This window comes from Acanthisitta chloris, unplaced genomic scaffold, assembly GCF_000695815.1.
Source record: "Acanthisitta chloris isolate BGI_N310 unplaced genomic scaffold, ASM69581v1 scaffold6186, whole genome shotgun sequence".
Taxonomy (NCBI): domain Eukaryota; kingdom Metazoa; phylum Chordata; class Aves; order Passeriformes; family Acanthisittidae; genus Acanthisitta; species Acanthisitta chloris.
This window is the reverse complement of record NW_008676416.1, coordinates 33,047-56,311: the sequence shown is the minus strand read 5'-3', so window position 1 is coordinate 56,311 and position 23,265 is coordinate 33,047. Positions and strand designations below refer to the sequence as shown.

General features: G+C 36.7%; 1 protein-coding gene across 1 annotated transcript in view; it reads left to right on the top strand.

Annotated features, from left to right (window-relative positions):
* The window catches only part of LOC103803559 (vacuolar protein sorting-associated protein 13B-like), a gene marked incomplete at both ends in the record, with an annotated part of 219,153 nt that overhangs the window by 164,437 nt on the left and 31,451 nt on the right, over nt 1-23,265 (top strand). Inside the window, 2 exons of the mRNA XM_009076124.1 lie at nt 14,339-14,535; nt 21,611-21,792. Of these exons, the coding sequence (XP_009074372.1) occupies nt 14,339-14,535; nt 21,611-21,792 (379 nt within the window). The remainder of the gene's footprint in view (nt 1-14,338; nt 14,536-21,610; nt 21,793-23,265) is intronic.

Sequence of the window (23,265 nt, the reverse complement as noted above, 5' to 3'; positions counted from 1 at the left end):
AGTGTATATATATATATTTAGTGTATATGGAAAATTCATTAAATACAAAGAGAACAAAGACAAAACAACATTTACTTTATACAGTTCTCAAAATGAAACATTAGAGAAACATCTGCAAGCTAAAGACTTCAGCTTTTTTGAAAAAGGGATCTAAATACAATAATGATATGAAAGTATATTAAAATATATTTTAAAAACTTTCCCAGGATTGTGTATATGTTCAAATGCAAGGAGGACCCATAATGTCACCAGCTGGGTTACCAGTCTCCCTTAGTCCTCTACTTCACATAATCCAGTCGAAGGTGCACTTCTGTATTTGTCTTGAATTAAAGGTTTACCAGTTGCACGTTCTTTCTGAGTAAGTTGCTGTGACATTTCATTTAGCTTTCTATCTTGGTTAAACTTTTAGCATATCGTTTTAATCATGCATAGGTTTTAGAAGTCTCTGTTTTTATAGCTCTTCTTCAAATTCCTGGAACTCGCAAAAGCTTCACCATAAAGAGAATTTTTCTATATATTGAAGGTGCGTGTCATCTGCTATGGCCAAAGGATAGAGAACAGCTTTAGATTATAAGAGTTGATATGAACTATATTTTTTCTCTAAAACTTTACCTTGCTGCTATCTCTAGATTGTCCCAAGAGATTATTTTCTTGTACTTTGACTTGTGTTATTGCAAAGGTAAGCAGTTTCATGGTCAAGTTTCTAATACTCTGCTTTTTACAGTCCAAACATGGTTGCTTTTATTTGTGGAGGGAACAGAAAGAACTGATCTTTCTGACATGACATAGCATGTTGCATTTTCTTTAGTAGTTAGAAATGCAAGTTTTATCTGATTGTTTGAAGGAAGTGAGAATCTTAGACACACAAGAAATTGTATTTCTTTGGGGAGATTGAGAGTATCTGAACTTGTTTAACAGACATTGCCAACACTTTCTGTTTAATTTTTAATCCCTCATTGTCCCATTTTCACATGCTACAAATGTTCTTTGGCTTTGTGTGATTTACCATTCTTTCAGATAACTAGAACTGGGTGAAACACAGTTAGAGTTCCTTGGTGTCTCTTCTTAATTTTTAAGAGTTCCTGTTCAGTGACATAAGATGTTTCTTATCCTCAGTTACTTGTTCTGGCCCTTTTTTACCTGGAGACCTTTTCTTATTTTACTCCCCTTTGTCTACATCACTGCCAAGACCTTTTCTGAATATACCTTCTCAAGACTGTTTTGAAGTTTATGTGATAGTATTTGCAAGTTCTTACTAATGAAGAAAGGACATACACAGGTATCATTTTTGGAACACAAAATCAATTAAGTGAAGCAAAAACCTATTTAAAATGGTGCTTGTGAGTGGTTTGGATGCAACCTTGCATAGCCAGCTGAAAAAAAGAGGTTCATACTGGGTTCTGTGTCAAGAAAGAAATGGGCTATGGATGTAGAATATTCCTGAGTCTTTTATATTGAACATCTTTCTAATTCTTTGATCAAAACTATTCTCTTGACTGTTCTATCAGCTTCTCTTTCCTTTCCACTGGTGGTTGTGTGTTTTTCAAGTCGTGAGATTTTTTGAGTAATGTTTAGAAAGCTCTAGATATATCTAAATATATCAGTAAAGGTCAACATGGGGTGAAAGAATATGCACACAAGAGCAGTAGTTTCATGTTCTCATTAGAAAAAAAAGCAAATAGGCTGTGTCCAGTAATCTAGGTCCAAGTGATGTGATAAAGACTTCTTTAAGCCACTACTAATGTACCCCTTGTGTGAAGGAGATCTACAGAAAAGACCTTCAGGCAGCAACTCAAAGGTTGGTAAAGTCATACCATTTATGTCTTGACTGCTGCTAAGATTATTTTTGAACACATGGAGAAGAAAAAGTGTATTCCACGGATAACGTCACTTAACAGAGTGCATATTTCATAACAGCAAAGTGAATCCCAGTGCTGACTCCATCTAATGTCATGTAAATCAGGATAATCCATTACTGCCCAAATCAGCAAAGGCAAAGGGTAGAATGGTGTTAATGTGAGAATCATATTCCCACCTCAGGAGTGAAGTCCAAACTTGGAAAAAATTCACAAAATTAATTAAAAAACTAAAACGCAAGATGAAGTAGCAATGCCATTACGTTAAAAATATTGGACATTGATATATTGGTAAGTAAAAAAGGATGCTCTTTCAGACTTCCTGAGTTACAACAGATGAAATTTAAATCGTTCAAGGAAATTGCTGGTAAGAGGAAGTCTTGTGTTTAAAGATATGAGGATGAGCAGCTTTAAAAGCCCATTTTATTATGTGCTTAAAGAAAATAGATGCACAAAATCAGAGAAACAAAGCCTACTGTTCTTGCTCCAAAAGGTTAGTTATTGCTACATTTAGGACACCGTTGCAGATAATTTCTGTAATAAAAATGGTGCAGATATTTATAAGTTTGTCCCAGCAAGTATTCACGCGTGAAGGCTTAAGGCATGCCTCAGTTTCCTAGTTGAACAGTAAACTATATTCTACAAGGCAACCACTTTGTCATTACAGGGCAACAGGCCTTCTCTTTGCTCTGGGATGGTCTTGGTTCGTGGCAGTTAAAGTTGGAAGCTGTTTGGCAGTGATGATTCTTGTTCTTATGAAATCTGGCCATAAAATATCTTTCACGGAGAACTTTGAAGCAATGGTAATAGCCTTCAAGCAGAATGTGGTTTATATGGTGTATAGAAGTGTCTCCTGCAGATATCAGTGTTGTAGAAGATACATGAGCACCTCAGGAACAAGAGTGTGCTACACAGTCTAAACTGCACAATAAGGACTTCCTAGTCTCTCCATCTCCCAGATGATGAGAACATTGGCTTGAGCTGGTTTCTAGCACAGCTGAAAGAGAGTTTGTGGCAATCACTGCCATCTTGATTGTTCTGGTTGCTTTAGATTATGGCATTGGGATGAAAGCAGTAAGAGCAATTTCTATTTCCAGACAGTACAGAGATGATTAGGCAGATAATGCCAATGTGCCAGAACATGCAAAATAATTGAAGAAGAGTATATTCCACATCATAACAAAGGACTGTTTTTCAGAGCTGTCATGTGATGCTAAATTTAACCATGCTTGTACAGTTCCTGGGATCTGTCAGGTTCAGCATTTGAGAAAGGGCAAGTGTTCTTCATTTCTGTGATATTTTTATAATTCAAAGGAGCGAGTTTCAGAAAAAAAATATTGTTAGTGATTCAGTAGTGACTTTCACATTGTGCAGATACAATATGGAGTTAGCTACATTTAGATATTTAAGCTCAGAGAAAGTGCTGTTCAAATATTTGTGTTGTGGGGCTTAAAACTAGTTGCACTGTGCAAAGTCTTCCTGTGTCTTCCTTGAGAATCTCAGATTTATGTTTATCTTCACCTGTGATTAGTCTATGCTGTTTTATTTTTCTGATTTAATCTGGGTCATATTTTTAAATCATTTATCTTTACCAAAAAAAAGGTTGACAGGTTTGGGTTGGCAGTGGAGAGAGCAAAGTTTGGGAGGGGCTCACCAAGATAAGGAAAACAGTTCATGTGCCATCAGGAAAATATTCTGCTTTTCTGTCTGAGCAGGTGAACAGGACACACAAATGGCTTCCTGTACAACTGCAGCCTGTTTTACCTAGTGAACTTTTTACAGAGATGCTAAGTGTTTGCTGGCGCTGTCCCATATCTCAAACAAAAAGCTATATACTGTCACAAGAGCATTTACACAAGTGGCCACGGATCTAATTGTGGGAGAAAAACAGATTTGTCTAATCAAAGTAGTCATATAATGTGTAACACTCCAAATTCAGAGTTCTCTGATTTATTTAAGCTGCATCACCAATACAGACTTAAAATTCTTTCTCCTGGGTTGTCATCCAGTGAGACATGCAAGCTGTTAAAGCTTACAAAACAAAAGGAAGATAATCTATGGCATTTGGTCATTTCGCCATATGAAGTTAAAATAAAATATCTGCTGAACTATAACCCTGACAGGTTTTTGTATTTGAGGATGTTTCCCTTGTGTACCTGCCAGGATTCCTATTGCATCCAAGTGTAGTCAGCATTATAACAGCTGATGAAAAGATGAATGTCTGCTGAGGTCTCTGGTTTTGGCCTTTCTTCTTTATATACTGTCCTGAAAAACAGAGCATGGTTTAGAAAAGTAGTGATTATATCAACCAAATTTCAGGTTCTACTGGAGTAAATTTTAGGGCAGTGAGTACAGTTCTGGGGTTGCAAGAGCTTAACTGAGATGTAATAAGGAAAGACTATGTAAATAAAACCACTGTGGTAAAATTCACACAAAGCATTTCCTAAGGTAGTGAAATCTCTTTTAGGAGAACATAACATTCCCGACTTCAAAAGGCAATGATGCAAAAATTTGTCTGTTGCATTGCCTTACATGCTTATGCTATTTAAATAAAGCATTTGCAAATTCTGTAATCTGTAATCTGATTTTTTCAACACTGTCAGCCAATAAACAGTCATTTTCTAACACCTTGTGGCTGTTTAAACAGTGGCTTAAGGAAGCATGAGCTTAAGAATGACTGACATTAGACCTACTGTAAGTCATTATTCCAGGAAGGATTTGACATGACAGTCAACAGGAAAAGAATTATGATCAATGTCAAAGACATTAATTTTTCCTTTTAACAGAGAATACCTCATTTTTGGCTGGCTCTGCTTCCTTTTTACTTTTCATTCCCTGTTGGGGCTACAGCGTTCAGCTGGGCATTTGAGAGTCTGGGAAAAGTGCTTTTTGGGAAACCACAAATTTTATCCATGTTTGATTTATTTCTTATATTCCCAAAGCAACAACTATTTTGGAAACTATTTGGAAATCCAGATGATTTGTGTGTGACAGGTTAGTGATTTAAGTTCATGGTGTTACTAGATAATAAACTGTAAAGTTCAACTGTACTTCTTGATAAACCTGTCAGTTTGCAAATGACTGGATCTACTGCCACACAGTTCAGTACTGTCTTCAAATAATGAGACTGTTTAGATTGATGGGGAAATAATTTGTCTGGCTGTTGTGAATTGCTCAGAAGGCAAATTTGGTGCTTTATCTGGAATTCTGCTTTTTAAAACTTACATTTCTTGTTAATTCTACCTTTTGTTATTCCAAATGACTGTAGTAGTCATACCAGTTCTCTACACAGACTGGTGTTTTTATGATATCTCTACTGTATGAAGAGTTGCAACAAGTTTGAAATGAAACAGTAGTTTAATTATTGAGTATATCTAATCATAAACTAGAACTGTAACAAATGCCTTTTATTCTAACGTAGAAAACTGCTTTGCCAGCAGTAGAAGCAGTGTTCCCATTCATGTGTGAGTACAAAAAGGATACAGGTCATCACGTAAACAGATGGTCTGTGTAAAAAGGCTGTAGGTTTGCTTGTAGCTTGAGCCACTTACACTTTTGATGATCTGGATGCAAGTTTTCTGATGCTGGGCTGAGTTCTGCACATGTTTTCCAAAGTTGAGACTGACTATTAATTATAAGCATTGTCTTCATTTTCTTGCAAGGAAGGAAGTAGGGGCTAAAGATGTTGGAGTCTTACACAGTGAGTCTTAAGCAGATGTTGAAACAGAGCCCATTCTCTGTAGGAATTCCAGCTTTAAACATTATTTGTGTACTTCCTTGCCTGAGAGTAGGATTATCTCAAGACTTTACTGTTTTGTTACTGTGTTTTGTGTGTGTATAATCTTAATTATTTTGCTGTGTGATCTTAGTGTTCGCTGAATCGAGATGAGACTGTATCGTTTGGCCTAGAGTTTCTATGCAGTCTGCAGGGAGTTAAGCGTAACTTGTTGGGAATGTTAATGGAAGTTGTGCATAATTTGCCTGTGCATCACACTGAAATTTACCCTTTGGGGTTACTGAGCCAGTGAAAACTCTACCGGGTGCCAGAGGACTGACGAAACCATCAGATTATCTTAATGACAGATTTACACTCTCCTCGTGTTCTGTGCTTTACAGATTTTGTAACTCTTGATTTATGAAACTTTGCAAACCCAAGTCCTTCCTGCAGTATGCCGATCTTGTGGTACTTCTTGTAGGAGTCAGGCTTCACTGTGGTGAGAATATGTGGTCAAAATAGCCCAGATAAGGAAAACTGCACACTACTTTATGTATTAATAGACTGCTGCCTTCAATCCTGGAGGTGACTGTATTTCAACAGCATGATGCTTATATTATTAATAAATGCTGAAGCCTAGAAAATTAAAAACCTTAAATAAAATGTCGAAGATAGTTCCTCTATCAAAAAGAGAGAATAAAGGGTGTTGCAAGAAGTACGTAAGTCCCTAATGTAAGGTCTCCTATGTGTATACTTGTGTTTCTCAATATGTGCAACAATAAATTAACACCTAATAAATTTAATTAAATATTGTTGCTTTTGCTGTTCAAAAAGCAAGTGATTATCACATAAACTCAGTCTTAAGATGTATGACAATTAGTTTGACACTTGGTACTACATATTTTTCCTGTTTCAAGTCCTGCAGAAATCTCAGTTCTAGCATAGAACTATTCTGTGCTTTCTTAACAAAAGCTGTTACTGTGTTTAGAGTAATTTTTCCATGATGAAAAAAGCCCAGTATCTGTGACAGATTACATTACTACACACACCTGCACTCACTCTGAACCTGCTAGCCTGATAAATTGATAAGTTGGTCACATGTTGTTTTAAAAAGGCAAAGAACATAGTTCCTAATAAAAGAATGCTACATATTTCTTCTAAAAGGTTAAAAAGCATTTCTCAGGGCTCTTAAATTACCATATTCTGATACCAAGGGAAAATAAAACCTGGGCTTAGAGTCTTGTTTGTACTTAGAGGGCTTTCCGGACAGGAAGGCAATCTTGATGCAATTCAGTAAGCCACAATACCAGTGGGGCATTACAGGTGAAAAAATTGCAGCTGTACCCCTCACCACAATGTATTACAACTCTACAGTGGAATATTTCCTGTACAGAAATAGGGCTTGGTTAACGTTGTTTCCCAAGAGTAGATCACATTAAAATGTTATAAAATCATGATTTCCTGCATTTGAATACTTGTGGTTTCTCAACTGGTTCCAATATTACAAAAGGTTTTTTATAGCTTCTATTAGTTGAAGATGTATAGAAGCTTTTTTCCAAAGTCAGCTAAGTGGCAGTTATGTATTTTTACAGTACAGTTTTTCTCAGAAGACAGGAGTTTAGTTTCACATCACTTTATTATAACTCCATTTGATATTTATTTGATAAACTGCAGGACAGATGTAAATTTAAATAAAGTGAAATAAACATGCTAATAGGACCGTGAATATATTTGTTAAGTGGAGTTGAAAGAACTCAGATATATGTTATTACTCAGAAAGCAAAATAGTTATTTTCGTAATTCAGCAAGACCTCAGTATGGACAGGGGGAAAATGAAATTAAGCAGATATAGCATATTCAGTTTTAAAGTGAGTATTTGTAATTTAAATATTCTAGCTTTAGGGCCAAATTTGTTAAACCAAATTCTAAGAGAAATAAAGCAATTCTGTGAAGAAATTGCATGGCATAATTTTGTGAAAATTCTCTAACTGAGGAGTCTGATTATTCCTGGGTGTTGAAAATTGAGACTGCACTGTAGTGGAGTAACTGTTACTGCCCAAAATATGCAGATATGTAACACTTTAAACTACTGTCAAAGTACAGAAACCCGTAATGAAAATACAAAGGAGACTGAGCTCAGGGGAACAGCAAATACTTTGTACAACTAGAATGTTTTTAATCCTAGTACAGCTAATTGTAACATTACTAATACTAAGCTATATTTTTACCTCATTGTAAACCACCACTTTTTTTTATTTATTTTATTTGGATATTCCTGAAATGGGAAAATTAGTGGTCTGTAGCTGTGCCAGGAGAGTCTATTTTCCACAGTCATGATACCATCTTAGCCCTGAGGAAGGTTAAAAGAATGTTATCCACTGGGCAAGTGGTTTGTAGCACAATGTCAGTCACACAAGATAAACAGGAATGTGGATGCTGAAGTATCCTACAATTATCCCAGATGGTGTTCCACTGGTCAGATTGAATTGTGTATATTTTGTGAATATGCATGTTTCAAAGGTTTTATTCTAGTTAATATTATTTTTCTTTTGAGCATATTTTCTACATAATATATTTTTCTACAGGGTTCTTTTGATAGTTTTATATAAATAATACTTCTAAATCAAATTTAAAAGTAATATTCTTGGTAGTTATTGCCAAGAATTTTCCCTAATAAAAATCTGGATAAAGCTTTTTATTTCCTGCTACTGCGACTTCTGTTCACCTAATGGGTGAATTTGAATTTTAAGGCAGTTGGCCCTAAAACAGTAAAACAGCCTAATAACAGAATAGCTTTATTACAGAGCAGTCAGTTTATTCATGCTCAGGAAGCTGAAGTTAAAATCTCAGCATGGGTTGGTGTGTGACTCAAAGTGCTAGTTTATGCTGTGTTCTGCCTCATTCACTGAGGTGGCCCTGCTTGGAGAAGATAAAACACACACACACACACACACACTTCCTGTCTTCTGTGTGCGGTTTCTTGTACAGTAGTTGTTTCTGGAACAAGAATAACTTAATTTTCAAGAGGAAGCGCCCACGATCTCAGGGACTGAGATTCAAGAAATGAATATTTCTTCTGTAAAAGCTTATTTTCTTGCAAATACAGGAATCAAAAGGAAGCATCACTGAAGGCAACATTAAATACATCCTGTAACCCAGCTGTTAATATCTGTCTTTCTTTCTCAGCTGGACAAGATGTATTTTGCAGCCCAAGAAATCTGCATGTGTATAGTTAAAAAGTCCTTTTATTTTTCTTGAGTTTTAAAATTATATACTTCAGTATTTAAGTAATTAAGCATTAATACTTTTATGCAGCCTTCATTCAGTAACCTCAAAGAAGTGGGCTGATGGCTGTAGCTTTTTCCTAGCGGCAAAAGGATGTCTGTGAAAAAGATGGGATTAGCTAAAACATTGAGATATTTTAAGTATTTCTGCCCAAGTTGGTAATTATGTCCATGTCTGAGACCTGTTAGCATTCTGGCAACGTGTATATGAATAATAGGTATGATCATTTGTGGTGACGTGACGGGTTGTGGAAGTGCACAGCTAGAGAGCTCAGCTGTAGAAACATAACTGTACACATACAAGTGGTGTGCACCCAAGGCTTTTCGATTCCAAATTAGCCAAGTAGTCTAAAGCTGGGAGGATAACATCAGCTCACAGGAAAATCTAGAAGCATGTTGTGATCATGAAATCCTTTAAAAGCACATACAGGTCGACAGTTGTTTCTCTCCTATTGTGTCTTATTATCACACAGAATCACAAATGGGAATAAGGAGTATCCATGTGTACAACACAGGAATTAAAATATTCATATGTAACATAGCATTAACAGACTCTGTAACATTCATTAAACCCTTAGTTTCCAAGTAGGAATTAAATTACTCTGGTACAGATAATGTGTGGCACAATATATGATGAATAAGAAAAAAGCACAATCTATCACATTGTAGTGCATTAGTGGGAGTACTTCATGCTGGTAGCTAGGATAATACTGTTTTGCTGATAGGTCAACGAGTGTGCAGGAAATTACTTGAAGGATGGGGGTTTTTAGGAGGGTTTTCAAGTTTCTTGTTGTTTGGGGTAGTTTTTTTGTGAAATACACATTATAGAGGTTTCAGCTCTGCTCAAATCAGAGGTGTTTCTCATATGTGGTAGTGTAATACATATAAAGATTTTTGTCTTAAAGTAGAGTGAAACAAGAGATTCAGAGAAAACAGGAATTAGTGCCCTTCTAATTCAAAAGATTTCTGCTCCAAGGCAACACCATGCAATGAGTTGTTTGTTTATATTCTGTACTGGCAGGGAGCAGGACTGGAATTGTCACTTGGAGTCAACTGCTTTCCTTCCAGTCAGAATTTGCCAGTACACCACTTTCCTACTTCTTCCAAACAGTGCCATGCAATTTTCACATTTCCAGTGTCTATAGTCCACAACAGTAAAGAAAAAAGAGTGAACCTTCAAGTTCTTTGCTTAGAATTTAGCCTGTTTTCATGCAGTTTTTCATTCCTGGTTCTAACCTCTGTTGTTAACGCTGCTGAAAAAAAAGCATTTGACTATGGTTTTGCTGTCTTTTGCCATAATCATCCTTCTAAATAAGTGTGTGTGCCAGAGTATGTGGTTTTCTTGCAAAACAGAACTTGGAGATTCTTGGTTAAGTCTGAACCCACAGTTAAATAAAAATTTTATGCGCACATAAGTGATAGGTGAATATAATCATTGCAATTAAAACTGTCTTTGAGAGCTAAGGAAGAAGGAAAAAAGCTTCAGGAAAATATCTGTTGAAGAATACTTGTTGTTTAGCAAAGGAGTTAAATATGCTTTGTTCGGGTTTATTTCTATAGAGGCAGCCCTAATGGTCATGTTTTCTAAGAGGTAATAATTTTCTGAATTATGGCTTAGGTTTTATTCAAATATTTTAAGGTAAAAGTACCATACTTAATTTGACATGTGGGGAATTTTTTGTTGCAGCTAATTCACTTATTCCCACTGCTTATGACTCAGTTCTGGCGCTATAGCCTATTTCCAGGCTTTTGAACTATTATTTTTGGCAGCTAATATTGCCCAGAGCTACCATCTTTCCTTAAACTTATCCAGATCAGGCATTAGTAATAAACCCCCTAGAACAAATAAAGCTAGATATGTAGGAATCAAAGCTTCTAAGTCAACTAAGTCTTTTGCAAGCTTCAAACTAGAAAGCTTACAGTTTGCGTAGTACCCAAGATGAGCTGTATTTTGTACACTTAGAGGTTGGCATGAAGTATACAGAGTCACAGAATGGGTAGGGTTGGAAGGGACCACAGTGGGTTATCTGGTCCAACCTCCCTGCTCAAGCAGTGTCATCCTAGAGCACATTGCACAGGGCTGTATCCACACAGTTCTGAAAGATCTTCAGTGAGGGAGACTCAGCAGCCTCTCTGAGGCAGTCTGTTCCAGTGTGCCATCGCCCACATGGTAAAGGTCTTCCTTAGTTTATCCCAGAGCCTGAAGAACAGTTACTACTTCTTGATGACATAATTATTTTGATAATTTTACTTCCCCATCTTTTCCTCAAGATAAGTTTCAATGTATCCACCACCTACTGAGTGGGTGGAAACACTGAAGTGCCTACTTTTGCTTCTTTTTTACTTTTTCTTTTTGCAGTATATATGAAATCTGGGGTTTTTTTCAAGTTTTGCTCTGCCATTATTTTGAATCTTTATTTTCCATCGCTCTATATTACTTTCCTCTAGCCTTACTGATAGTTTTATGGATTTCGTATTGTAGTGCCACTTATGGAATTCCATTATTGTGTTCTTTAACTTGTTCTTTCAGCCCTTCCATCTTAGTGGGAATATAATTCATCACCTTGCTTAGCCCCTTTTAAAGTGCCCATTTCTTTCCATTCTAATCCAATTCTGGGAGATTCTTATCAGAATATTGCATATTTAAAAGAGTTTTGTTTTGAGATGTAATGTAAGAGCTTTGTGAGACTTGTGTTGCACATGTGTTACTCTACATTGATAGGATAACTCAGGTGTTGATAGACATTAGGAAGCACAAGCCCAAACCAAGTATTCGAATATATTGAATCAGGTTCCTAAAAGATTCTCAAGGTATTTTAAGAACTGAGATTTAAAAGTATCCAGAAATAAATGCTACCATATATAGAAGTATCTATACAATCATGAAAGGCTGAAGCCTTTTGTCAGAAGTTATACAGATCCTTTTGTAACTATATAATTCCATGATTTTATGCTTTTGCTATGGCATGCTGTAATACTTGACATAGAAAATATGGCAAGTATTACAATATTTAAATAAAATCAAATGTTTTATCACCAATGGAAAATGTGGAGGTTTGAAAAAAGAAGTATGTGACTGTCAGTGACTCCGCAATGTAGGATGAAAGATAGAGGATGATGGAAGTTGCTCTTTATGTGTTCATCCTTAACATAGGGGAGTTCCCTGGGTGTATCCATAACTAAGAGTAGGAACATTGTTGTGGTAATGTAGCAATCTTGAGTGTTTGTCCACATGCACAAAACATTCAAATAATTCAACATCGAGAAGTTCTGAAGAAATCTAAAACTATAGTGACACTGAGAGCAAACAGAATCAGTTTAGTGGGACTTTGAAATATGGCCACAATACAATAATTTCCTATTTCACATTGCTGCTGTTGTGCACAGCACTATTGTGGAGTTAGCAACAAAGAGCCAAGAAAGATGTTTTCTGGGTCATCAAGCCCAGCCTCCTCCCACTGAGGCAGTGCTTGTTATTTTCTCCATCTTATTAACAAATCCAGCTTTTAAAAGCAGCTGTCATGGGCACCAAGGCTGTCCTTGAATCTCCCCATCTTTTTCTGTGTAGTTTCTAGCCTTACACTTTATTCGTAGGGCAACTCAGTTTTGATCCATAGTTTCTATAATCCTTTCCTCTATTAACTGTTTCTCTCCTGAGGTATCTTGGTGGAGCGATCATGTTCCTATTGGTTTATTTCATCGAGTCCACAACTCTCCACAGCAGGAGTTAATAAAGTTTTAAGATGAAGAACTGGAAATGCATGCCATATTCCAGATGAGTCCTCACTGGTGTCTTATACAGTGCAATTAATATTTGTCCCTCGCTTTTGGAAATATCTCACCTGATGTCTCTCAGCATACCATTTGCTTTATCCAGGCATAATCATACCACCTCATAATTTTCTGGGTGACATTTGCGTATCTTCACCATTTACAATTTAATGTAGGTCTTATAAATAAATGTGTTATCTTTATGCATTTGAGGTGGGTTTTAATGTTAAATCAATCCGTTTTTCTCAGTCTCTAGTCTTCAAAATGAAGTCAGCTCTTGTGATTGACATTGCTGTGCTACTCTATGTTATATACATTACAGGCATCAGAATTTTGCTAGCAGTTACCAGATAATTTTTTTTGTCCTACAGCCTGAACTAAACAAATTTAGTCACTGTAGTTGCTTTTTTCAATCTTCACATATCATTGTGACTTGACAGATGTCATAAAAATCCACTTTTCAGGCTCTGTGGTTCCACATATTAATTCTTCGGTGATTATTTGTGTTCCTTTGCCCTCCCCAGCTTGAACCATTGAGCTGCCTGAATTTTCCTTCTTAACCTTCATTCTTGTAAATTAATCAGCCTGCCATCACCACCATGTGCATCATAGTCTTTACTGAGTAACAAGGAAGAATACTTACAGAGCTTTTTTTAGATTTACTTGCATCTCTGCCACATTCTTACTTTTTTCCTGGTTATTTATATAGCATGTCTGTACACAGACACACAGGGATAAAAAAGGTAACAGCACATACATATGCCTTTTTTTCTTACTATTTGCTTTATGTCAGCTTGACTTTTAGTATTTCTTGAGCATGAACAAGTGCCATAACTGGATTCCTGCATCTTAATTCTAAAATCTTCATATGTGGCTGAGTTTGCATTTGGTTAAAATTCATATTCTTATACACTTTGCAAAAAAAAAAAGAGGCCAAGGACACAGCCCAGTTTTAATAAATGTATAGATTTTTGTAAATCTATACTTTTATTAAAACTGGTTTTCTGTTGTCTTTAGAAATGTCTCTAATAATATTCTCTCCAGTTCAGTTATGCATCCAGAAATAAATGAAGTGGTTTATTTACAGACTTAAAATTAGGGATGTGATTAAACAGAAGCCACTGTGTATTTATTGGGTGTGTGTATTTGTCTAAATATCATAATCCGTGAAAGGAAAGATCATGTGATTACAAGTATTTCATTGTTTCACCCGGGATTTTTAGCAGTGTGTTGGCTCACCACAAGACATTGTGTTGTCTGTCATAATTTTTTCACATCATCTTTGATTATTTTAATAAAACTTTAATTTTTTATGTAATAAAACTAAAAGAACAAGTTCAAGAAAAAAAATCAATGATGGCTAGAATGTCTTTGATACCATGATGTGAAAACATCTGATGGACTTTTTGGCTGCAGAATACAATAATGATTAGTTGAGTTGTCTTTGTTATTCATGGGTACTGTGGAAGAAGTAGCTAATTTTGTACTGAGGAAGCAAAAGTTGAAAGTGTTAGACTGCAATGTTGTTCTAAAAAGATTTTAATTTAAGACAAGACAGCACAGAATCTGCGTAATAGTTGCAACTCTGATTTTCTATATGACAATTTACTTTTATTTACTTCAGTTAGTTTTATACTTTTAGTGTGTACAGGAAACCTCATTATATTTACAATCAAGCATAAAGTAATTATGCCTTCTGCCATTTTTCACAGATTCCTTGCAGCTTGGAGTACTGGGATGAGCTTCAGAAATCATTTGTTGCATTCCGAGAATTCAGTCTGTCGGAAAGCAAAGTCTGTGAACTACAGCTGCCCAGCATCAACCTTGGGAACGACCAGAAAGAGCTCATAGCCTCTGATCTGTGGAGGATTGTCCTGAACAGCAGTCAGAATGTGGCCGATGACCAAAGGTAATTTTAAAGGAGGAGGGGAAAAGAGACATCTAATGAATGCTACACTCTTGAGATATCTGTTTCAAGAGACTCAGAAAATAAGATAATGTTTTCATATGCAATGAGAGTTGTTGGTCTTACATGAGCTTCAGACTGTAGTTCACCTTCACGCAAGGGCATGGAGTGTGCACAAAAAAAGCTTTCCTTTAGGCTCATGGCAGCCTGGCAACATCATAACCATCCATTTTCTGAATTCAAGGATTACTGGCAAGTGGAGACAAACAGGTCATATCCTGAAACCTCTTAGCTGTACAAGGCAGTACAATTACCTAACCAACAAAGGAAGGCTGAGGCTCAATCCGTTCTACAACGTAGTAGTAAACATTCTTCTCCCATGCAATACTCATGCACCACCTTTATTCTCTCCTCAGGGCAGGTCAGTGACTGAAATAGTCCAAGTATCTATTTTAAATATATTAAACAAAATTTTAGTACTTCAACAACATTACATTATTGTCCACACAGTTTGCTTACTATGCTAACAGTAAAAAAAAAATATTTCAGCAGTATTTTCAAACACCAGGTATCCATTTTTCATTATGTTTACAGCTGGAAACAGTGTGCAATGACAGATGTTCACTCTGTTGGCATTCATTCAGTTTTGATTAATATGCAGAGTAAGAAGAAGAAGAGTACAAGTTCTCTCTAGAAACAGCAGTAGAATTGCTCCAAAGGCCTCCTTAACAGTTTATATTTAGAGCAGAAAACCCAAAATTACTCTGTCAGGTCACTGGTATTTGCTGATTCTTGCTGCCTGTATATGAACACATGCTGAATGAGTATGTAGCACCCATGTATGTGTTACACAAAGCTACAGAATTCAGAGAAATCAGGGAATATGAACATGGCTAACAAAATCAATGAAGAAAATTAAACATCTGGTTTCCATTAATAGTATCGGGTTGGAAATGATTTCTTGATGTTAATTGTGAAAGAATGCATTTTCATCATTGAGAAGTTAAGTGTTTTAGACAAGGTTAATTCCTCTGAATGTGGGACCTTGGCAGAATTGCCTTCCTGGTCAGCTTAACACTACAGAAATGTGAACTCGGTGGGAACTGAAAATGATGTAGTGAAATTTAGTAGATTTTTTTTTTCAGCGAGGCATTTAGCCCTGTAATCATGTTTACTGTTTTCTGCTCAAATAGGGTTTATCACTATATGCAATGTTTCAGTCAGGGAGCTCTGATAAGCTAATGAGCTGTAACCATTCATAAAGAACAGGAATTAGACTGAAACATTTGCAGTTCACTGCACAGGGATAGCAGGAGGGGAAAGAAGGCAGCAAAAACCCTGCACTGCACTGCTGCAGCATTTGAAGGTAAAGAACCAGAAGAGAAAGAAGGAAATCAAGGAAAAGTGCCTTGAATTGCCACATACCTGTGCAGAGACTGCAGGGTCACTGCTCCAGATACTTTTGGTGGGCTGGAGAATTTATAGTAGTTTTAAGAAGTGTAGTTTACACCTACATTAACCAACAGTAGACTAGAATTTTAAAGATTTGTGTAGGTCAGGGTGAACTGTAGAAGCCAGAAACCTGAGGGATACATGAGGCAGTAATCTGATTTCAGTCAGAGAAGATAAAACGTTACATTCCCTGCCTCAGTAGTGTTTTCAGTTTGGAGATGTGGGTTTGCTCTCATGAATCCCCACCTGGAGTACTGTGTTGAGTTCTTGGGGCCCCAAACATAAGAAGGATGCAGACCTGTTGGAGCGAGTCCAGAGGAGGGTCACGAAGATGATCGGAGGACTGGAGAACCTCTGCTATGAAGATGGACTGAGAGAGTTGGGATTGTTCAGCATGAGGAAGAGAAGGCATCTGGGAGACCTTAGAACAGCCTTCTGGTACCTAAAGAAAGCTGGAGAGGGACTTTTTGCAAGGACATATAGTGATAGGAGAAGGGGAAATGGATTTAAATTGAAAGAGGGTAAGTTTGAATTAGCTATTAGGAAGAAATTCTTTACTGTGAGGGTGGTGAGGCACTGGAACAAGTTGCTCAGAGACGTTGTGGATGCCCCAACCCTGGGGCTATTCAAGGCCAGTCTGGATAGGGCTTTGAGCAACCTGGTCTGGTGTAAGGTGTTTGTGCCCATGGCAGGGGGGTTGGAACTAGATGATATTTAAGGTCCCTTCCAACCCACCCATTCTGTGGTTCTATGATAGAAATTCAAACTGATCTCTCTAGTCTAACCTCAAACAAGGCTGCACTGCAAGCTTTCTTAAGGATGGCTGCAGGAAGGACTGCTGTGAAAGAAGTAATCCTGACTGGTCTGGAATGATCCTTCTTATAGAAACTTAACAGGTCAGAACAAGAGCAACTGTTCCTCAGAGATGAGGATTTGACCTATGGTGTTTGAGTCACACTGGCTCTTTCTTGAAGACAGCACAAACATGCCAGTCACATGTCACTGACCTGGAGGTGTTGAGACAGTGCACAAACACTGAAATACATATAGGTACAGCTACAGAACAAATTTAAGGTAATGGTTAAGCCTCAAAGGATCATGTTCTGTTAAAGGGAAGCCTTGTTTAAGAGGTGGTGACAGATACTGTGGACCTGCAGGGAAGACCAACCTTTCTAGACCCCTGATAGTATATAGAAAGTCCATGTCAGCAGTAACTTTGCTGACACTGGCTTCATCAAACCAACAAACCAACAATACCAGTACGGGTATTGTCCTGTGACCAAGCACTCTAAAATATGTTCTAAACTCTAGTTGACCAAAAACTGCCAAACTTTCTTGGTTTTGAGAGAGAGATGCTGCCCATGTCACGGTAGATGTTTCAATGTTCCTAAAGCAAGTGTTTAACATGAGATCTTACAGACTTGTGAGAAGAGCCACAAGGAGCCATACTTACAGCTAGGGCCAAGTGTCAGACCTGGGAATTCTAACACTGAGGGATCTGCAAGAGCAAGAAGCAACTATATAACAGTTGAATCTCAGTTTTCCTGGAGAAGCATGATATTTATAATTAATTACATGCTGCAACTGTATGATTGATGAGCAAATTTAATTCACTCTTAATTGTTAAGTATAAAAATAGTTAGTCCTGTTGAAGTTTATTTTCTTAGTTTGATGTTGTGTTTTGGTTCAGAGTCTAACAGCTGCCATATGCATGCAGCTGCTGCTCAATAATAATACTTTTTCCTTAAAATTCTGCAGGGTTTTTGTTGGGTTTTTGTTGGGTTTTTTTGTGGTGACCTCTATGATATGCTAATTATTAGTACCAGAGAGCTGATCCCTTGTGTTTTTAAGTACTTTATTGCTGATTTCTAGCATCGGTTATAAACTATGAAACTTATGTGGCTCATATGACAGGAAAACAACAAGGTCTGTGAGAAGATGAGGATTCAGCTGATATGTTGAGCAGTAGCTGGCAGGCTGAAGTATATCAACCAGTAATACATATGGGAATATGCAAAGATGTCATGATCCAAATCCTGTGGTATGCAGGCTCTTTCTGAGATCAATCAGGAAGTAATTAGAAGTATAAAAATCAAGGAGCTATCTGATGATGGGCATAGTGTATATATGTGTATGTTGTTTATTTTTTAGAATTTTGTAGCCCATTCATTATTTGATGTGTGTGTAGGGTTTGAATGAACATTTATGAATGTTTATTCAATGAACGAACAAATCTGAAGTCTTAAGTGAAATAATTTAGCATCTCTTTGGGCATGTAGTGTGGTGTTTATGAAAGAAATCACATATAGAATAAATGAGTATTTAAGGAATACCTTAAACTAGGGGATTGCAAGGAAATTATCACAGAGTAAACTATCTTTGTAGGTTGTGTTTTCATGTTGGAGTACTAACAAATCATAATCAAAATTACTTTTAAAGCTCTGTTCATTTGGTGAAATAGTAAAGGCCCTCCCTGGTTTGGTTGGGAAGGGTTTATAATTTTTCACTCTAAATGGCTTATGTTACAAGATATTTTATATATTTGTGCATCTCCGGTGTAATTTAAACAGTATTTTTATAATTAGTGGCATAATAATGTGAAATAGTAATTGGAAATGCCTTAAGACACAAACCATGAAACAAGTACAAAAACTTTTAAATAAGCCTTAAATTGCTACTTTTTAAAAATTCAAGTGAGGAATCATGATCATGTTTCTTGCTAATTGTTTTAGCTTTTATTCAAAGTAAATGATGTACTGGATTTTGACCTCTAACAATTTGGGGTCAGACCAGCATTTGAGTCATAAATTAAATGAGTTAAGTGGTCTCTTTCTTCTTCCCAGTGGATATTTTCCCATGTTGTAGTTTCATCACAAATGGCAGTTTTGGTTTAAATATTCCACTCTTAAAATAACAAGAATGGTGCAGGTCACTTTTAAGTCATTGTTCCCAGTTGACATATATTTAACTTGAACTGCTTTGCATGGTCTGAAATGTCATCATTTATATAATGAATTCCAATTTAGATATTTTTCATTTTTAAAATTCTGATATTTCACGGGATTAAAAAAAAATAAAAAGATTTGGTATTAAGGTCAGGTCAGTTTTACTTAGAATTTCCTCTGATTTTGCTACACCCCTCGCTCAGCATGGTGTGCCGAACACAAAGCAGTAGAAGGTGGTTATTCCTTTTCTCACCAGCAAGGCCAGTTCTGTCCTGTGAAGCAACATTGTCCCACCCTCATTTGCTGTTTCTCTGGTTAACTTCTTAAGCATGTGGTTGGGCTCTGAGGGTTGCAGGGAATTGTTTCAGTGTTGGGCCTTTTTGGTTTCTGAGGTGTCTTTCCATGAGGAAACAAAGAACAGCTTTGAATCTTTTTGTTCCCAGCATTTTAAATGCCACAATATTACCTCCAATTGGTCTCCTGCTTGTGGAGCAGAAAACTTGGAGCATAATATGGCAAATATGTTATCTCCCTAGTGTGAAGCTCCTGCCACATTTCTTTCTGTAACAAGCATGTCATGTTGCTCTGTCATCATTGTGATTATGAGTGAGAAATGACAAAGGTCCCACCACAGTAAAATGCTCAATAAATAAAAAGCAGGTGTATAAAAGTTGAGAAATAAGAAATTGCAGCATTTTGTTTAGATTTTATGCTATGAAAACATGCATCTCCAAGAGAACATATCTAAGGAAATAAAAATGCTGAGTGACTTATAGATGTCTCAGGAAATAGGTTTTTGAGGAAAAGAATTAGATGTTTTCAGAATAAACCTCGAATTTCAGAAATAAATGTGCTTCCTTTTTATTGCAGTTAGTGTTACAGCTGTTCATGCAAATTAAGTCTTAGTTCACAGTATCAAAGTGCAGTTAGTTTTTTTAAAGTTCCTCATAGTTTGGTTACCATTTGTTTGCACCTGTCTACCCTTTTCCTGTCTTCATTTCATATGTTCCTGAAATTCTGTTTCTAATCCAAATTCAACGAGCAAAAACTCTTAAAATATTAATCATTGTTCTGAGAGAACCAACCGGTTTCACAGATTCAAAAGTAATTAGTTGTCTAAATCAGCATATTAACTTTGCTGCTTTTGTATTTGCTTCCATGCTTTGTTCCAACAACCTGAGAAATCCTGTTTCTCAGACTGTGGTCCAGTCCCGTAGATGGTTTATCATATGAACAGAAGGAATTATTTTATTTCCAAAGATGCCAATTCTGAAAATGCCTATAATGCCGTTTTTTGAATGTAAACAGGCAATTTGAAGAGGTAAAGATGCATGGGAGAGCGGCTAAAATTCTGATTAAGTCATCTGTGTTTCATCCTTTACTGACCTATATCCATATGCTGTCATGATTCTTTGATAATTAGCTAACTTTAGTTGGGCCTTACTGCTGCATAAGTATTTTATGTCCACAAATCTAAAGTTGGATTTAAGCTCTGTAAATCAATTCTATACTACCTGGTTACCGTAACACAAAACAGTACTGGTAAATTAACCTTTCCCTGGAATTCCATGCACTCGAACTGAACATTTAGAGTACCTACTCTATTTGTGCATAATTTTGAAATAGCACGCATCGAATGATGAAAAATTTGGTCCTAAAAGCATAAAACATGTTCTTTGAAAGCCAATGTTCAAATTTAAATTTGTGTTTAAATTTAAAATATCTCTAAAATGTCAGTGATAATGTATTTATGGTGCTTTATTAAGGCTAATTGCCTTCTCACGAAAATATTAAGTTGTCCTTAGTTCATCCTTTGTTATATTTGGTTTTAAAAATAGAGACAGTATTTGGCTGAGGATGTGGACATTAATTCTCTCGAATCAAGTCTAAACTTTTAAACTAAAACTCTGTAGTGCCTGACTTCAAAGGGACTGAGAATAAGGAACATTTAGGGTAGATTTGACTTAAATTAGAAAGTTTATTTGTACTTCACTGGTGTCTTAGCAACCTATAGAATTGTGATGTAGTGTTAGTTTCTCTCAAGAGACTGAAAGATAATGCTTGGAAATTCATGGTGCCAGTCACACAGCTATGCAAAAAAAATCAGTGGGGTGGTGTTTAAATGTATAGTTAATATGTTGTAATAGATGCTAGTAAAAGGCTCCAAGCTGAGCTTATAACACTTGGAGATTCTTTCAAAATTATGATTTTTGAGTGAGAGGGAGGGGCAAAGGAAATAAAGTTTACAGGCACATGCATAGAAGTGATTTGATGGTTGCGAGTTGGTTTCCTTAAAATTAAGAGAAAAAAAATCATTCTCTTGACCAGGTTAACTTACAGCTCATTCTTATATATTTAATTATGATAATGTACTCTGTTTACCTATATCAGCAACTAAAGATACCTGGGATATTTTGGTTTTATTTTCTGTAAAGATGCCTTGGTTTTGTGGTTCAAGCGTTTGTAGACTGAAAGTGTAGTGTGATAAAAGCCTGGTTGGATTGCAGTCTTGTCTGTTATGTTCTGCTTTGGAAAAAGTACAGACACTGACATTTGCAGTTAAAATAAAACACTGATGTTGTCTGTGTCACAAAGTGAGCATGGAACGTGGTCAAATCCTACTGTAAAGTGGTAAAATCCTGGAAGTGCTGAAGTTCTACTTTGTTATCTACCTTCTGCAGCTCGGAGAGTGAATCTGGCTCCCAAAGCGCGTGTGATCAGCTTGTAACCCCCACAGCGTTAGCAGCCTGTACCAGGGTTGACTCCTGTTTCACTCCTTGGTTTGTGCCATCACTTAGTGTGTTGATCCAGTTTACCTGTTTGGAAGTCCACCTATGCCATCATCTCGATCAACTTGGCACAGGTATGTACTCCTTTCTATAGACTAATAAAAGCATATAATTCATACATGCTGCTTAACTGCTCTTTTGATGTCTGTATTCCACATTTCCTCATTCAAGCAGACATTCTTGAAATAAAATATCACAAACAGCCACCAGTGGTACATGCTTCAGGGTAAAACTGCTGACTTCTGTGCACTGAGAAAGTCCATGGGGTAGGCAGTGAGGCTGGCTGAGCAGCCCCTTCCTGCCTCCGGAATGGGTAACTGTAGAAGCTGTCTGTTCTTCAGAGTCTGATTAGTGACAGCAGGTGCCACTTCACTTTTGAGCCATCTTACTGAATGAATTTGATCTTTTACATTTTCCAGCGTATTAACAGTACTATTAAAATATTTGAAGATTTTGCAACCCCCTTAGTAAGAATTCCTTGGAAGAGCTCTGAGAACTGCAGATTTAACTGTTATTTCAGTTATGATCACTTTTGGAGCTACATCTGGTTTCGTTCAGGGCTCTCTGTCATTGCGTTAATGGCAAATACATTCCAAGAGATCTTTAGATTACTCTCTGATTTTCAAATGCCAGGAATGCTTTCTATGGAAGATGGGCAAGCTTCTTGGATAATTTTGACAGGGACAGCTTGCTTTGTGAGTAGTTTTTGTGTTTCTGCAAGTTTTATAATATATTCATTATCAAATCATACCAAGATTAACATTCAATGACTAGCAAATAATTTCTTGTCTATCAGCTACCTCTATCAGTACATAATCTTCCTCACTATTACACACCAATTCCAGATGCTCAGTCTTTAAAATTACATATAGTGGAAAAGGCAAAATTCAGATTAAAATCAAATCCAGCTGTTTTATTTTTCAGCAGCGACTGAGTTTATGCTGTTGTTGCTGTTGTTATAGCATCTAAAGGCCTTAAGTTTTGGGTCTCCTTTGTGCTATGTTATACATGAAGAGAGCACAGAACTTATATAGCATCTAAAGGCCTTAAGTTTTGGGGCTCCTTTGTGCTGTGTTAAACATGAAGGGAGCACAGAACTTACTGTACCCATTATGCTTTTGTAGGATAATAGGGCTTGATCCTGGATAGGGATGAGTGCTTTGGTTCCAAATCTGTAGAGCACTGTAGCATGTGCTAATTTTAAGCATGTGAGTAGTTCCAGCAACATAAATAATAACATCAATGGAAATACTCACAAGCTTAATGTTACACAAGTGCTGTACGTGCCTTGCAGTGTCTGCTTCCTTAGTGCTCAGCCCTTTGCAGGACTGAGACTTCAGTGAACACGATAAAATCTTTTTTTTATGTTATATTTCTCATGCTTTATTCTCAGGATACTATTTTGTTTCATTTCTAGTGTTATGGGGTAATATGTTGCATCTCAGTGGGTTTGTGATCTTGAGCTGTCCATAATTGCAGCAAAGCCAGCTTCCATTGTGGAGCCTGTTAGCCTGCACAGCCTCATGTCAGCAGATATTACATTGCTA